This window comes from Rhinoderma darwinii, chromosome 3 (genome assembly GCF_050947455.1).
Source record: "Rhinoderma darwinii isolate aRhiDar2 chromosome 3, aRhiDar2.hap1, whole genome shotgun sequence".
Lineage (NCBI taxonomy): Eukaryota > Metazoa > Chordata > Amphibia > Anura > Rhinodermatidae > Rhinoderma > Rhinoderma darwinii.
In genome coordinates, this window is record NC_134689.1 from 143,206,460 (window position 1) to 143,225,214 (window position 18,755).

General features: G+C 43.6%; 1 protein-coding gene across 1 annotated transcript in view; it reads right to left on the reverse strand.

The window, feature by feature from the left end:
• LOC142750390 (solute carrier family 23 member 1-like) overlaps positions 1-14,852 on the reverse strand; it is a 272,481-nt gene extending 257,629 nt beyond the window's left edge. The window contains exon 1 of the mRNA XM_075859393.1: positions 14,688-14,852. Within this exon, the coding sequence (XP_075715508.1) occupies positions 14,688-14,852 (165 nt within the window). The remainder of the gene's footprint in view (positions 1-14,687) is intronic.
• Positions 14,853-18,755: the final 3,903 nt, after the last annotated feature.

Here is an 18,755-nt window from a genome sequence, read left to right on the forward strand (position 1 = left end):
TGACATAATCCCGAATATTGTATTGTTTCTGTGTGACGACACTAGTGAAGCTATTCCCTTTAAAAATGAATTCACAGGCTTTACAGCTACCACATCTAAAAGTGCCTGGTATTTGTCTATCCAGCCACGTACCCCTAGGTGAGATGGGGTCAAAACAGCTATGCATGACTCTGTCCCTTATGTTTTTCCCTCTCCGATACGTGACAGACGGCCTCTGTGTGATCTGATCTACTAAATCTACATCAGAACTGAGAATACGCCAATACCTATTCAGTATCTGCATGATGTCATTTTGTTTGGAATCATAGGTGCCTATGAGTCTCGTGACCTGTTCTTCTTTCCGTTTTTTAGGGACCAGGAGACATTGCCTATCTGCATCCCTTGCTCCCTCATAGGCCTTCCTAATAACACTCTTGGGGAAGCCTCTGTCCTTCAATCTTGTTTTGAGTTCCTGGGCCTGGCACTCAAAATCACCGATAGAGCTACAATTCCTGCGTACTCTCATAAATTGGCCTTTCGGAATGCCACGTTTGAGGGAATAAGGATGACAGCTATTCCATTGCAGAAAACTATTAGTTGCTGTTTCTTTCCGATGTACCTTGGTGCGGATTGTGCCTTCTTCTGTTTTTGTGATTTTCAAGTCTAAAAAGGACAATTCTTTCTCACTGATCTCACATGTGAATTTTAGTCCTACATCATTATTGTTGAGGTCTGCTACAAAACTATGGAACTCATCCGCTGTAGAGTTCCAGAGGATCAACACGTCATCAATATATCTAATCCATAATCCAACGGATGAAGTCCATTTGACAAATTTGTCCCCAAAGACAATTGTCTCCTCCCACCAGCCAAGAAATAAATTTGCATAGGTGGGAGCAGCAGGACTCCCCATTGCAGTACCACATTGCTGATGAAAAATGTTGTCTTCAAAAATAAATATATTTTTCTCAAGAACAAACTGTAGTAACTGCAAAACAAATTGGTTATGAGCTGCAAACTGAGTACCTCTAGATCCCAGATAATACTCGACCGCTTTATAACCACATTTGTGAGGTATGGATGAATACAACGCCTCAACATCCAGACTAGCCAGGATTGTATCTTTCTCCAGAGAAATACCGTCAATCTGTTTCAAGACATCCATAGTGTCACGTACATATGATGTGAGACTCAAGACAAAGGGGCGCAACACCTGATCAACATATGTACTCACCTTTGGTGAGTTCGGGTTCCTATACCCACAATTTCCTGTTATGGCGTGTTTTTATAGCCTGCCCAAAATCCATAAAGGGTATCCTCCCTTACGTGGCAGACCCATTGTTTCAGGCATCAATAATTTAACTCAAAACGTGAGTACATATGTTGATCAGGTGTTGCGCCCCTTTGTCTTGAGTCTCACATCATATGTACGTGACACTATGGATGTCTTGAAACAGATTGACGGTATTTCTCTGGAGAAAGATACAATCCTGGCTAGTCTGGATGTTGAGGCGTTGTATTCATCCATACCTCACAAATGTGGTTATAAAGCGGTCGAGTATTATCTGGGATCTAGAGGTACTCAGTTTGCAGCTCATAACCAATTTGTTTTGCAGTTACTACAGTTTGTTCTTGAGAAAAATATATTTATTTTTGAAGACAAAATTTTTCATCAGCAATGTGGTACTGCAATGGGGAGTCCTGCTGCTCCCACCTATGCAAATTTATTTCTTGGCTGGTGGGAGGAGACAATTGTCTTTGGGGACAAATTTGTCAAATGGACTTCATCCGTTGGATTATGGATTAGATATATTGATGACGTGTTGATCCTCTGGAACTCTACAGCGGATGAGTTCCATAGTTTTGTAGCAGCCCTCAACAATAATGATGTAGGACTAAAATTCACATGTGAGATCAGTGAGAAAGAATTGTCCTTTTTAGACTTGAAAATCACAAAAACAGAAGAAGGCACAATCCGCACCAAGGTACATCGGAAAGAAACAGCAACTAATAGTTTTCTGCAATGGAATAGCTGTCATCCTTATTCCCTCAAACGTGGCATTCCGAAAGGCCAATTTATGAGAGTACGCAGGAATTGTAGCTCTATCGGTGATTTTGAGTGCCAGGCCCAGGAACTCAAAACAAGATTGAAGGACAGAGGCTTCCCCAAGAGTGTTATTAGGAAGGCCTATGAGGGAGCAAGGGATGCAGATAGGCAATGTCTCCTGGTCCCTAAAAAACGGAAAGAAGAACAGGTCACGAGACTCATAGGCACCTATGATTCCAAACAAAATGACATCATGCAGATACTGAATAGGTATTGGCGTATTCTCAGTTCTGATGTAGATTTAGTAGATCAGATCACACAGAGGCCGTCTGTCACGTATCGGAGAGGGAAAAACATAAGGGACAGAGTCATGCATAGCTGTTTTGACCCCATCTCACCTAGGGGTACGTGGCTGGATAGACAAATACCAGGCACTTTTAGATGTGGTAGCTGTAAAGCCTGTGAATTCATTTTTAAAGGGAATAGCTTCACTAGTGTCGTCACACAGAAACAATACAATATTCGGGATTATGTCAATTGCAAGACAGCGGGAGTGGTCTACCTAATCACATGTCCATGCCCCCTTAATTATGTGGGTAAAACAGCACGACAATTTCGTCGCCGTATTAGGGAGCATGTTGGAGACATTATCCATGTTAGGGACACCCCAATATCTAAGCATGTGCATGCAAAACACCAAGGTCAGGCAGCATGCTTAAAGTTTCAAGCAATTGAACTTGTTAGACCCCCTAAAAGAGGAGGGGATTGGGACAACCTGATTTTACGCAAAGAAGCACAATGGATCCATAGACTGGAATGTATACAACCAGCAGGTTTAAATGAGCAGACTAATTACACATGTTTCATCTAATATGCCTTACCAATCCCCTGTGGGTGGCCTATCTCCACTGGGTTGCCTATAGGGTGGGTGAGTTCATATTTGCCTAATATACTAAGTTTTGAGATGGCCATATGGGTCAGCCGATACATTTAGAGATCGCCTGTCAGTCCCTCCTGACATGAGGGATCTAGTATTCATGTCCACCTTACAAGTGTTTATTTACTTTTGAGTTGCTCTGTGAGGTAGTCCACTTGCGGTGTTTAACTGTCCCGCAAGATATACTTATAATACATTATCGTGTAGCGCTTACCTCCTCGTGTTTGGCAGTCTGGGCGACTTGTCCTTGGCTTCTACTGCGCCTGCGCGTTCGGGTTGATGCGGCCGATGATGACCCCTGGTTGTCAGCTGACGGCGGGGGGTCACATGGGCAGGTGTCACGAATCGAGAGGGTGCTGGGATTGGTCAGTTCATGTGTTGCCGCCTAATACGAGGGGTGGAGTTTTAGCGTTTATAGTAACCTAGCGCCTGCAATGAAGTATGCCGTTGACATCGATACGTGCATCTTGCCGTGACGCACAGCAGAATATCTGCTGTTGAATATCACTATCGCTGGTGAAGAGGCCAGAGTTACCAAGATACGGACCCCTGAGGATGAGTATCTGAAACGCGTAGGGTCGTTTATTGTTTATGGAATGTTTGCATTGGGGACAGTCATATTGTGTTACACCCAGCACTAGGAGATCCGATTTACTCGGACACCTGTGCTTTATTTGGGGATTGTACTACTGGTGTGCCCTGGATATATGCTGATTCCAGACAAAATATCGTTACAAACACCGAGATATATGCATCATAATGACTCAGTGTTTTTTGTTTAATACATTTTTTAATAATCACGGTGGGGCTTATGTCACAGTGGTGTGTTACCCCTGTTTTTAATAAGTTACTATTAAAAGGTATTTTTTACTCAATTGTTACTTCAGTGAACCTTATAATTTCTTTCATATTGTGGGAGCACAATTAAATTTTTATCAAACTATACAGTGAAATTACTATGGATTTATCAGTAACATCTTTAAATTTCCTTGATACTAGAGTTTATATCCAGGATAATAAACTAGTTTCTCTAGATAGTCCAGAGTTACACTTTGATATGAACATCTGCCCGTAGATCCATCATTATCCCTGCATTCCTCCCCCTCCTCTACGGTTAGGAAATGAATAATAATTTGACCATTTTGCATTAATGAGTATATTTTTTATATATTATTGATAATATTTTGGTTTAGACATACCATCAATATTTTGAAAAATACTTAATATATTTATTTTCCCTTTTTTTCAGATATTACTCTCAAGTTTTGCCTCCAGGATCGGCTGAAGATATATATATATATATATATATATATATATATATATATATATATATATATACACTGCTCTCATGTTCTACTAAATGTATCTTATTCCTAAAAATTTTCATATGTTACATTTGTCCATGATCTGCCTCTAAATTAGTATCATCCACTTGGTGATGAAGTGGCTTTACATCTATGTACTATGAATCATATTTATTTCAATATCCTAATTTTATTCTCTGTCTCTATATTTGATAGAGAATACAGGGATCTACTATTTATCATATATTGTCATAGTGACAATGTATTTACTTATAGTAAACTCCTAATCACAGGGGTGCTCTATACATTATATATTGTTATCCGTATGGCCAACTATATTTACATACATACACTTGCAGAGTTACGAGAGGATACGATGGACTTGTAACGTATAAGGTAGAATTGCCCCTTTCCAAAATGGCGCTGAGTATCGTCAGTGAGTTTCGTGCATGCGCGAACTGACGTTATGCTCTGTGACTCATATCCCAAATTGAGAGGATCTGACGCCATCTATATGCAACAGGAAAGGGTGAACAGCCCTCTTTAAAAATGGCGATTATCGCTATGAGTGGGCCATGCGCATGCGCGAAATGACGCGCTGTGCTATGACTCACATCAACAGGTGATAGGATCACAGAATTTTTAGACCTGCGTAGTAGAGAGTGTAAAACGCCATCAGCCGATCCAGCGAGGGTAAGATGTTTTTAATTTCAATTTTATAATAAACACCTGTCTTTGACATTGTTCACATGTCACTATACATATGTAGCCCATCTGATCGATTGGCCTTATTATAGTAAATATGCTATTTACATTAAGCACATGTAACGTTTTATATATATTTCAGTATGTATGTATTGTTATATCCATTAGGGATCCTATTGACACAATATTATGTATACTTGCTGTATCATCTCTTCACGATTTTATTATATGTATGTAATTGGTTTTGTAATTTTGTTCTGCATATATATGTGCTTTGAGTGTCACACTGTTATGCTTGAGAAAGGCTCACACTGAGCTGAAACGTTGCACACACGTGGAATAAAAGGATCTCTATCCAAATATTTGGTAGTGCTGCCTCATCTTCTTTTTGTCCTGATTGAGGGGTTACTCTTGGACTGTGACCTAGGAGGCGTGCTCTCGCATTAGAAAAATTATCCTGTACTGCTGATTTACATCCATCTACCGTTAACCAATCACAGGTGTTTACACTACACACTGACTTTACTGATTACATGCCATTGATATAGAAAGCATGTGACCATCCTTCACTTCTATTCAATTTACTGTACTCTCGGTAGTAAAAGTTCATATCTTGCTATTGAAAATGTGGGAATATTGTGTGTTACAATGTTATAAACCTTTTGTAACTTGTCTAATGCACAAAATCCTAGGCCTGTGTTTCCCTTAATCTATTGCTTTATTCACGGGAATACCTATGTAGAGATTGTTACTGTGTATGCTATCTTTCTTTAATAAAATGAGATTTGCTAAAAAAAAAAGAGTGCATGGAGGGTCGAGCAGAGGGGGCCCCTGCCCAAACGTCCTGTGGAGGCGAAACTACACAGCACATTAGAGCTTAGCATTGTCCTGTGTAGTTTTTCCTACTGTCTTGTGCAAGAGAGACATCATAAGCTGTAATGCAGATCAGAAAGCAAAGTTTGGCCCTCCCTCCTTCAGTAAGCCCCGGAATCTGCCCAACCTTTCTGGAGGCTACAACTGGCTTTTTTACTACCCTTTTTATGTATTGGTACAACTTTGGTCATTCTCCAATCATCAGGGACATCACCTGTTAGAAGGGACTGGTTAAACAAATCAGTTGGAGGGGCAACAATCAAAAATTTGTAGTTCTTCAACCCTTTAATGATTACCCTTACGCCTTTGCGGTCATTAAGGGAACTTATGACACAGTGCCGCCTTTTCGCAGCGATGTGTCATAAGTCCTTCGGGGTGTCCCGTGTCAGCTAGGGTGTCCTGTGACGGCTAAAGACATGCTCTAATGAGCGGTATTGACGTTAGCTCCAATCACACCCATACAACTCCTTAGATGTTGTGGTCATTAGCAACCGTGGCATCTAAGTAGTTTCAGAAGGAGGGGCTCCATCTGTCACCCCTATCAGCACCCCTGCGAAGCGATCGCGGGGTGCTGATGGTTTCCATGGAAGCCAAAGGCCTAACAAAGGCACCCAGGTCAAACTTTAGTGTATACCTATTAGTACTTGCAGATTTTTACACTAACAGACATAATACACTGCAATACAGAAGTATTGCAGTGTATTATAAAAGTAATCAAATTATCACATTTGTTCCATAGTGTTCCATATTTTTTTCATAGTTACTAATAAATAAATGAAAAATAAGTAAAGAGAAATGATTTATTATAAAAAAAAAGTCAAACGCTACATATAATTGATATTGCCGCGTCCGTAATGGCCCTAACTATAAACCTATTACGTTATTTAACCTGCACTGAAAACATCTTAAAAAATTATATAAAAAAACAATGCTTCAAATCAATAGAAAATTGGAACCCTAATATCACAAAGTGCACCAGCCTTTCTGGCGCAGCTGCCAAATGAATTTTCTTGAAGGGCTCAACTAAAGGTCCTTTTACATGGGCTAATGATCGGACAAATGAGTGTTCATATGAATGCTCGTTTTCGATCATTGCCGTGTAAACAGGGCAACGATCAGCCGATGAACGAGCAAACTCTCGTCCATTGGCTGATCGTATTGTTTATGCAGCAGAAAATATTATCGTTGTTGGCAGCACATCTCCCTGCGTAAACAGGGAGATGTGCTGCCGACATGATGGTAATGCATGCGTTGCTACGATCGCTCGTCCCCATACATAGCTCCTTGTGAAAGGAACAAACGAGCGCTGATCAATGAACTGTGTCGTTGATCAGCGCTCGTTGTTACGACTAAAATTGGCCAGTGTAAAAGGACCCTAAAGTACAGGGACTGAGACTGTGGAAGCCTCTATGATTTCCAGGATGGCAAGTGTGAAAGCTGTAATCTCTTTAACTTAGCTCTTGAGTTTTATAGTTTATATAGCCAGTATGCAATGCGGGACATCTCGGTAAATGTGATCAGGTTAGTTTGACAACTTCTGTCCTTAGTAAAACCGTGCTGGCTGTCACTTATAATAAAAATGTTTGTCACATAATCCTGTATATAGTCCCTCAATAGCCCCTCAAACATTTTCCCCACGATGGATGTTAAGCTTACTGGTCTATAATTACCCGGGGAAAACCTAGAGCCCTTTTTGAAAATAGGCACCACATTTGCCCTGCACCAGTCCCTTGGCACTATACCAGTCACTAGAGAATCTCTGAATATTATGAAAAGGGGGACATAAATAACTGAACTAAGCTCTTTAAGAACTCTAGGGTGTATCCCATCTGGTCCCGGGGCCTTGTGCACATTTATTTTATTTTATTTAGCTTGGACCATATCTACATTCATCCAATTCAGTATATCATCTGATATATTAACAGCACTGGCACCAGCTACATCAGCTGCTCTTTCTTCAGTTGTATATACAGAGCTAAAGAACCCATTTAGTAACTCTGCCTTCTCTTGATCCCCTGTGACCAACTCCCCATTACCACTATCTAGGGGTCCTACATGTTCAGACCTTGGCTTTTTCGCATTTATATACTTGAATAATTTTTGGGGATTTGTTTTACTATCCTTGGCCACCTGCCTTTCATTTTGTATTTTTGCTAATTTTATTACATTTTTACAGATTTTATTAAGCTCTTTATATTTTACAAAAGCTACAGATGTACCCTCAGATTTGTATTTTTTAAATGCCCTTTTTTTGTCTTGTATTGCCCCTTTCACAGAAGGTGTAAGCCATGTGGGATTTAATTTTAGTCATTTATACTTGTTACCTATAGGAATAAATTTTGCACTATAATTACCCAAAGTGGTAATTTATCATTTATCCCATTATTTAACATTAGTTCTTCCCAGTCTATATCCTTAATTGCAGCCCTCATCCTGGGGAAATTGGCTTTCTTAAAATTAAATGTTTTTGCCCTCCCAGCCTGTGTTTGTTATTTACAGTACAGGTAAAATGTAACTATATTGTGATCACTGTTACCAAGGTTTTCACGGGCATTGACATTCCCAACAAGATCTGCATTATAGATATACATATATAGATGTATGTATATATATATATATATATATATATATATATATATACACTACCGTTCAAAAGTTTGGGGTCACCCAGACAATTTTGTGTTTTCCATGAAAAGTTGCAAAATGACTAGAAAATATGGTCAAGACATTGCAGACCTTTGGCATTCTAGCTGTTAATTTGCTGAGGTAATCGGGAGAAATTTCACCCCATGCTTCCAGAAGCCCCTCCCACAAGTTGGATTGGCTTGATGGGCACTTCAAGCGTACCATCCGGTCAAGCTGCTCCCACAACAGCTCTATGGGGTTGAGATCTGGTGACTGCGCTGGCCACTCCATTACAGATAGAATACCAGCTGCCTGCTTCTTCCCTAAATGGTTCTTGCATAATTTGGAGGTGTGCTTTGGGTCATTGTCCTGTTGTAGGATCAAATTGGCTCCAATCAAGCGCTGTCCACAGGGTATGGCATGGCGTTGCAAAATGGAGTGATAGCCTTCCTTATTCAAAATCCCTTTTACCTTGTACAAATATCCCACTTTACCAGCACCAAAGCAACCCAAGACCATCACATTACCTCCACCATGCTTGACAGATGGCATCAGGCACTCTTCCAGCATCTTTTCAGTTGTTCTGCGTCTCACAAATGTTCTTCTGTGTGATCCAAACACCTCAAACTTCGATTTGTCCATAACACTTTTTTCCAATCTTCCTCTGTCCAATGTCTGTGTGCTTTTGCCCATTTTAATCTTTTCCTTTTATTAGCCAGTCTCAGATATGGCTTTTTCTTTGCCACTCTGCCCTGAAGGCCAGCATCCCGGAGTCGCCTCTTCACTGTAGACGTTGACACTGGCGTTTTGCGGGTACTATTTAATGAAGCTGCCAGTTGAGGACCTGTGAGGCGTCTATTTCTCAAACTAGAGACTCTAATGTACTTGTCTTGTTCCTCAGTTGTGCAGCGGCGCCTCCCACTTCTCTTTCTACTCTGGTTAGAGCCTGTATGTGCTGTCCTCTGAAGGGAGTAGTACACACCGTTGTAGGAAATCTTCAGTTTCTTGGAAAATTCTCGCATGGAATAGCCTTCATTTCTAAGAACGAGAATAGACTGTCGAGTTTCACATGAAAGCTCTCTTTTTCTAGCCATTTTGAGAGTTTCATCGAACCCACAAATGTAATGCTCCAGATTCTCAACTAGCTCAAAGGAAGGTCAGTTGTATAGCTCCTCTAAAGAGTAAAACAGTTTACAGCGGTGCTAACATAATTGCACAAGGGTTTTCAAGTGTTTTCTAATCATCCATTAGCCTTCTAACACAGTTAGCAAACACAATGTACCATTAGAACACTGGAGTGATGGTTGCTGGAAATGGGCCTCTATACACCTATGTAGATATTGCGTTAAAAACCAGACGTTTGCAGCTAGAATAGTCATTTAGCACATAAACGACTCAAATTAAACCCCACATGGCTTACACATTCTGTGAAAGGGGCAATACATGACAAAAAAAGGGCATTTAAAAAATACAAATCTGAGGGTACAGCTGTAGCCTTTGTAAAATATAAGGAGCTTAATAAAATCTGTAAAAATGTAATAAAATTAGCAAAAATACAAAATGAAAGGCAGGTGGCCAAGGATAGTAAAACAAATCCCAAAAAATTCTTCAAGCATATAAATGCAAAAAAGCCCAGGTCTGAACATGTGGGACCCCTAGATAATGGTAATGGGGAGTTGATCACAGGGGATCAAGAGAAGGCAGAGTTACTAAATGGGTTCTTTAGCTCTGTATATACAACTGAAGAAGGAGCAGCTGATGTAGCCGGTGCCAGTGCTGTTAATATATCAGTTGATATACTGAATTGGATGAATGTAGAGATGGTCCAAGCTAAATTAAATAAAATAAATGTGCACAAGGCCCCGGGACCAGATGGGTTACACCCTAGAGTTCTTAAAGAGCTTAGTCCAGTTATTTCTGTCCCCCTTTTCATAATATTCAGAGAATCTCTAGTGACTGGTATAGTGCCAAGGGACTGGCGCAGGGCAAATGTGGTGCCTATTTTCAAAAAGGGCTCTATGTCTTCCCCGGGTAATTATAGACCAGTAAGCTTAACATCCATCGTGGGGAAAATGTTTGAGGGGCTATTGAGGGACTATATACAGGATTATGTGACAATAAATAGCATTATAAGTGACAGCCAGCACGGTTTTACTAAGGACAGAAGTTGTCAAACTAACCTAATCTGTTTTTATGAAGAGGTGAGCAGAAGTCTAGACAGAGGGGCCGCTGTGGATTTAGTGTTTTTGGACTTTGCAAAGGCATTTGACACTGTCCCCCATAGACGCCTAATGGGTAAATTACGGACTATAGGTTTAGAAAATATAGTTTGTAATTGGATTGAGAATTGGCTCAAGGACCGTATCCAGAGAGTTGTGGTCAATGATTCCTACTCTGAATGGTCACCGGTTATAAGTGGTGTACCCCAGGGTTCAGTGCTGGGACCCCTACTATTCAACTTATTTATTAATGATATAGAGGATGGGATTAATAGCACTATTTCTATTTTTGCAGATGACACCAAGCTATGCAATATAGTTCAGACTATAGAAGATGTTCATGAATTACAGGCAGATTTAAACAAACTAAGTGTTTGGGCGTCCACTTGGCAGATGAAGTTTAATGTAGATAAATGTAAAGTTATGCATCTGGGTACCAACAACCTGCATGCATCATATGTCCTAGGGGGCGCTACACTGGCGGATTCACTTGTTGAGAAGGATCTGGGTGTACTTGTAAATCATAAACTCAATAACAGCATGCAGTGTCAATCAGCTGCTTCAAAGGCCAGCAGGATATTGTCGTGTATTAAAAGAGGCATGGACTCGCGGGACAGGGATGTAATATTACCACTTTACAAAGCATTAGTGAGGCCTCATCTAGAATATGCAGTCCAGTTCTGGGCTCCAGTTCATAGAAAGGATGCCCTGGAGTTGGAAAAAATACAAAGAAGAGCAACGAAGCTAATAAGGGGCATGGAGAATTTAAGTTATGAGGAAAGATTGAAAGAATTAAACCTATTTAGCCTTGAAAAAAGACGACTAAGGGGGGACATGATTAACTTATATAAATATATTAATGGCACATACAAAAAATATGGTGAAATCCTGTTCCTTGTAAAACCCCCTCAAAAAACAAGGGGGCACTCCCTCCGTCTGGAGAAAAAAAGGTTCAAGCTGCAGAGGCGACAAGGCTTCTTTACAGTAAGAACGGTGAATTTATGGAATAGTCTACCGCAGGAGCTGGTCACAGCAGGGACAGTAGATGGCTTTAAAAAAGGGTTAGATAATTTCCTAGAACAAAAAAATATTAGCTCCTATGTGTAGAAATTTTTCCTTCCCTTTTCCCGTCCCTTGGTTGAACTTGATGGACATGTGTCTTTTTTCAGCCGTACTAACTATGTAACTATGTAACTATGTAACATTAACAATGTATAGAGTGTATTTCTGATTAATTTAATGTTATCTTCATTGAAAAAAACTGTGCTTTTCTTGCAAAAATAAGGAAATTTCTAAGTGACCCTAAACTTTTGAACGGTAGTATATATATATACATATGTATAAAAATAAATATAGTGCATTCGGAACGTTTTTGGACCCTTTCACTTTTTTTACATTTTGTTATGTTGAGGCCTTGTGCTACAATAACAAAAAAATCAAGATTTGCCCCGTCATTCTGCACTCAATACCTCATAATGACAAAATGAAAACAGAATGTTAGAAATTTTTGCTAATTTATTAAAAATGAAAAACTCAAATTTTGCATGTTCATAAGTAAGCCAAGCCATCGGGAGGAAAGAGCTGCTTGTAGTGCTCAGAGACAGGATTGTGTGGAGGCATAGATCTGGAGAAGGGTAAAAACAAATTACTGCTAATAGTTCCCAGGAGGACAGTGTGCTCCATAATTCTTAAATGGAAGAAGATTGGAACAACCAGGACTCTTCCTATAGCTGGCCGTCCCACCAAACAAAGTAATCAGGGGAGAAGGGCCTGGGTAAGAAAGGTAACCAAAAACACTATGATCACTCTGGCTCAGCTCCAAAGATCCTGCGTACAGATGGGAGGAACTTCCAGAAGGTCAACCATTACTGCAGCACTCCACCAATCTAGGCTTTATGACAGAGTGGCCAGAATTAATCTTCTCCTCAGTAAAAGCAGGGCCGGCATCAGTACCCATCGAACCTGGGCAAGTGCCGGGGCCCACTATCCTTGCGCTGCCATCGGGGCTCCTCCAGGAGTGGAAGCGTTGTCGAGGCTGTTGCCGGGGATTCTGCTTCTAGAGGGAGCCTCTGTCTAGGAGGCAGCATAACTACCGCTGTAGCAGCCATAGCAACTGCTATGAGGCCCGTCATGGGTCCCCCCATGCCCGGTGGCACTGCTAGCAGCTGCTATGGCTGCTACAGCGGTAGTGATGCCACATTCAATAGTATCTGCATCCTTAGGACGCAGATACTATTAAACACTATTAAACACTATGGCAAAGAAGGGAGATATTTACTAGGCCTGCAGCCTATCATGCGCAGGGAAGGGATCACTGGATCACGTCGGACTATGCAAGGATCCCATTGGTGTTGATTTGCTCCGTTCATTGCGGGAATGGGGCCTAGGTGAGTATGAAGTTTTTTTGTTTTACTTGTTTGGGGTCGCTATATGGTGCTTTCTACAGGAAGGAGGTTGCTGTATGGTGCTATCTACAGGGGGCTTTATGGCGCTATCTACAGGGGGGCTGTATGGCGCTATCTACAGTGGGAGCTGTATGGCGCTATCTACAGGGGGGGCTGTATGGCACTATCTACAGGGGGACCTGTATGGTGCTATCTACAGATGGAGATGTATGGCGCTATCTACAGGGGGCGTATGGCCTTATTTAAAGGGGGGCCGTATGTCGCTATCTACAGGGGGGCTGTATGGCGCTATCTACAGTGGTCTGTATGGCGCTATCTGTGGTGGGGCTGTGTGGAACTACCTTGGAGTGGGGTGGGGGTCTGTGTGGCACTACCTGGGAGGGGGCTGTGTGGCACTACCTGGGAAGGGGGCTGTACAGTACTACCTGGGAGGAGGTTTGTGTGGCACTACCTGGGAGGGGGCAGTGTGGCACTATCTACAGAGGGCACTAAATTTATGGGGGTACAAACTGGGGGCCTAACATCTATATGAAGGCATAAACAGAGTCTAATTTCTGTATGAAGGCACAAAGTAACATTTTCTGCCATTTTAATGCCGCCGCAAGTTCCCCAGCAAAGGGGCCCACTAAGTCTGTGTCGCCCAAGGGCCCACATAAACCTGGAGCCAGCCCTGAGTAAGAGACACATGAAAGCTCTCCTGGAGTTTGCAAAAAAGCACGTAAAAGAATCTCAGACTGTGAGAAACAAGATTCTGTGGTCTGATGAAACTTAGATTTAACTTTTTGACCTCAATTCCAATCATCATGTCCGGAGGAAACCAGGCACTGCTCATCACCTACCAAATACCATCCCTACAGTGAAGCATAGTGTTGTGGCAGCATCATGCTGTGGGGTTGTTTTTCAGCGGCTAGGACAGGGAAACTGGTCAGGGTTGAAGGAAAGATGAATGGAGCAAAGTACAGAGATATTCTTAATGAATACCTGATCCAGAGTGCTCTGGACCTTAGACTGGGCTGACGGTTCACCTTCCAACAAGATAATGACCATAAACACACAGCCAAGACAACACAGGAGTTGCTTGGGGACAACTCTGTGAATGTCCTTGAGTCAGAGCCCTGATTTGAACCTAATCGAACATCTCTGGAGAGACCTGAAAATGGCTGTCCAACGACATAGCCATCCAACCTGACAGAGCTTGAGAGGAGCTGCAAAGAAGAATGTCAGAAAATCCCCAAATCCAGGTGTGCATACCTTGTGGCATCATACCCAAGAAGTAAAGGGTCTGAATACTTATGTCAATGCCAAATTTTTGTTTTTCCTTTTCAATAAAACAGCAAATATTTCTAACATTCTTTTTTCACTTTGTCATTATGGGGTATTAAGTGCAGAATGATGGCGAAAAACTTTAATTTTTTTTAATTTTAACAGAAGGCCTCAACAAAACAAAATGTGAAAACATTGAAAGGATCTGAAGACTTTCTGAATGCATTGTAAATATATATATTCAAACAATTTTTATTACCTAAATAATGTTCTTTGATATTTTTGTATTGTTTTTTTTTTGTTTTAGTTTTTTAAACTGTGCATACCCACCTGAAATGCCAGTAGTATACACAAATACCAGGGTGGTTTGTCATCAATTCCATAAATTAATTCTGTAGATGGTCTCTTATAATCTTCTGTGCAGATTGGATCCGTTATATTCAGATTCCTTACCTCAGTGTCACTATCAAACAATTTCTGTTGAAAAGAAAACATTGTTTCAGAAGATAGAAATATATATATATTTTAAAATAAAACATCATCTATCTATCTATCTATCTATCTATCTATCTATCTATCTATCTATCTATCTATCTATCTATCTATCTATCTATCTATCTATCTATCTATCTATCTATCATCTATCTATCATCTATTCCTCAGTGGAGGGAGGTGATAAAGCCAGGGAGCCAGAGGAGAACATCGATGCTCCTGTCCTCGTGAGGAAGTTTCTCTCCCGCTCTGGTCTCAAGAAGAGGGGTCGTAAGAGGGGGATACTGTAACGTCTATGGCCAGGGTCTGTCGTTCGGACGTTAACCTCGACGGCCGTGGCCATGGACAGCTTACCTGCCTGCAGCGTCGTCCCCCAGTCAGGCGCCGGCACTCTCTTCCGGATTCCGAGTGTCTCCGGCGGGTGCGTGCGCGTGCACGGCCTTAAAGGGCCAGTGCGCGCGTTTTTGCAAAAAACTGCAATCTGGCCCAGGATGCCCTGGGCTATAAAAAGGGCTCTGCCCTCTTGCCCTTTGCCAGAGCGTTGTTAGTTTTCCCGTTGTTCGTCTTGCTTATGGTCTCCCAGTGTCTTCCAGCCTCCCAGTGTACCCTGCTCCTGTATTCCGTATCCCGTATCCTGTTTCCGTGCTACCTAGTGCTATTGCCGTGCTGTGCTACCTACCGTGCTGTCCTACAGTCTACGCTGCCCTGCTACGCCTCACCGAACGACTTCCCTCCGCCTGGTTCTGGACGTGTCCGCCTCGCTACTGCCTACAATTGCCTCAGGTACTCTCGCTGAACCATTGAACTGTGTACTTTCCGGTTTGGCCAGCTGCCATCCCCGCTACGCGGTACGGCCCAGTGGGTCCACACCCCGCATCGTGACAGTACGCTCTGGCCATGGACCCCGCTGGCCAATTCAAGGGCTTGTCACCCTCCCAAGCCATGCAGGCGGATCTGCTAGATCTCCGAACTAGGCAGGACCAGCTCCTCGTGGCCGTGGACTCTATGGCGCAGCAGCTAGGGACGCTAGTTGCCTCCATTCCTGCTTCTATGCAAGTTCCTCAAGCCGACCCTCCTGTTGCTCCTCCTGGCAGTTCCTGTACGGACCCTCGGTTCTCGCTGCCATTGCCCTCTCGGTTCGATGGAAACGCCAGTGCTTGTCTGGGGTTCCTGAACCAATGCCACATTCATTTTACCCTGCACTCTCGGGCATTTCCATCAGATGGAGCCAAGATCGCATTTATCATCTCCCTCCTGACCGACAAGGCCCTGGCATGGGCTAACCCTATCTGGGAACGTCAGGGACCCGAGACCCGAGACTTCCAGGAGTTCGCACGAATATTCCGAACCGTTTTTGAGGAGCCAGGGCGAGTCTCATCAGCCGCCACCGACATCTTCAACCTTCGCCAAGAGGACAACTCCGTGGGCGAGTATACTATTCAGTTCCGGACTCTGGCAGGAGAGCTATCCTGAATGAGGCATTTGTGGCATCCTATTGGCATGGCCTGTCGCCCGAGATCAAGTACGAACTGGCTGCTCGAGACCTGCCTCCCACGTTGGACGACTTGATTCTGCTTGCCACTCGGGTTGACATAAGGCTGAGGGAGAGATCCCATGAGGTTCGCCAGGAGCGCCGGCGTCCTAGACTGGCGCCCAACTTTCAGCAACCCCTCTTGCCTGCTTCTATGGCTTTGCCCGAGGTTCCGATGCAAGTTGACCGACTAAAATTATCGGTCCAGGAGAAACAGCGCAGGCGCACCTCTGGACTGTGCTTATATTGCGGCCTCGCTGGCCACGTCGTGCATCTGTGTCCTCACAAGCCAAAAAACCCCAGCGCCTAGGCTTGGTTGGAGAGTCAACCCTGGGCGTCAACACATTGAAGCAAGAACTCTCCTCCAAGCTATTTATCCCTGTAACCATCATTGCTGGCGAGAGGTCTCATCAGGTCTCCGCATATCTGGACTCCGGCTCTGCAGCCAACTTCATCTGCCAGGATCTTGTGGATCTCCTACAGTTGCCTACTACCCCGCTTGAAAGGCCGCTAATCGTTGCCTCGGTGGATGGACTGCCATTACCAGATCCAGTTGTGTCCATAACCAAACCGTTGAAACTCCAAGTGGGAGCCCTTCATGCTGAGATCATCTCTCTGTTCGTCCTGTCCAAGGCCGTCAACCCCGTGCTGCTGGGGTTGCCTTGGCTTCGTCTGCATGCCCCCGTCCTGGATTGGAACTCTGGAGAGGTTCTCCAGTGGGGCCCGAAGTGTCTTGACCGCTGTCTGAGTCACATCCAGTCGCCACAGCCCGCTCCTCTTCAGTCGTTGGCAGGTTTGCCCCTCTGTTTCTCCATGTTCGGCGATGTCTTCAATAAAAAGGAGGCCGAGACCTTGCCGCCACACCGGGCATATGACTGCCCAATCGACCTGGTTCCGGAATCGTCTCCCCCTCGTGGTAGAATGTACCCTCTCTCCTTGCCAGAGACCCAGTCCATGTCGGCTTACATCAAGGAGAACCTGGAGAGGGGTTTCATTCGTAAATCTTCATCCCCGGCCGGAGCAGGGTTCTTCTTTGTTAAAAAGAAAGATGGATCATTACGACCTTGCATCGACTACCGAGGCCTAAACCAGATCACGGTGAAGAACAGGTATCCTCTGCCTTTAATTTCTGAACTGTTTGATCGCATACGGGGGGCAACATTTTTTTCTAAACTGGACCTGCGGGGGGCCTATAATCTGATCCGGATTCGTCGAGGTGACGAGTGGAAGACTGCCTTTAATACTCGTGATGGGCATTACGAATACTTAGTCATGCCCTTCGGCCTGTGTAACGCTCCCGCAGTATTCCAAGAATTTGTCAATGACATTTTTCGTGATCTCCTTTATGTTTGTGTTGTGGTGTATCTCTATGACATTCTGATTTTTTCCCCAGACCCAGTAACTCATCAAAGTCATGACCGCCAGGTGTTGCTCCGTCTAAGAGAGAATCGACTTTACGCCAAGTTGGAGAAGTGTATGTTCGAGAAGAGGTCTCTATCCTTCCTGGGCTATATTATCTCAGATCAGGGTCTCAAGATGGATCCCCAGAAGGTAAAGGCCGTCCTGGAGTGGCCACGCCCCCAAGGCTTAAGGGCCATCCAACGCTTTCTAGGATTCGCCAACTTCTACCGACTCTTCATCCCCAACTTCTCATCTTTGACAGCACCTATCTCCACCCTCACTAAGAAAGGTATGAATGCCAAGATGTGGCCCCCGGAGGCTGAAGCCGCATTTGAATCCTTAAAGAAAGCCTTCACATCTGCCTCCATTTTGCACCATCCGGACGTATCCTTACAGTTTTCGTTAGAGGTGGACACCTCCTCGGTGGGTGCTGGTGCACTGTTGTTCCAGAAAAGACCGAAAGGCAAGGCCGTGGTATGCGGCTACTATTCCAAGCTGTTTTCTCCCGCAGAGCGTAACTACTCGATTGGGGACCGGGAGTTACTGGCCATCAAACTGGCTCTGCAGGAGTGGAGACACCTTCTGGAAGGCGCGGTTCATCCTATCCTGATCTTCACGGACCACAAGAATTTGACCTACATACAGACGGCCCAGCGGTTGAATCCTCGTCAAGCCAGGTGGTCGTTGTTCTTTGCTCGGTTCCGGTTCGAACTCCACTACCGTCCCGCCGACAAGAATGTGAGGGCCGATGCCTTGTCTAGATCTTTCGAAACCGAGGACGCCTTGGAATCTCCACAGAATATCATTGACCCATCCTGTATCTTCTCTGTGAATCCCCTGCAAGTCAGAGACATTCCTCCGGGTAGGACTTTTGTGCGTCTGGTTGACCAAGGAAGAATTCTTCGCTGGGGTCACAGCTCTAAGCTGGCAGGTCACGCGGGTGCTCGTAAGACCCAAGAGTTAATCACCCGTCA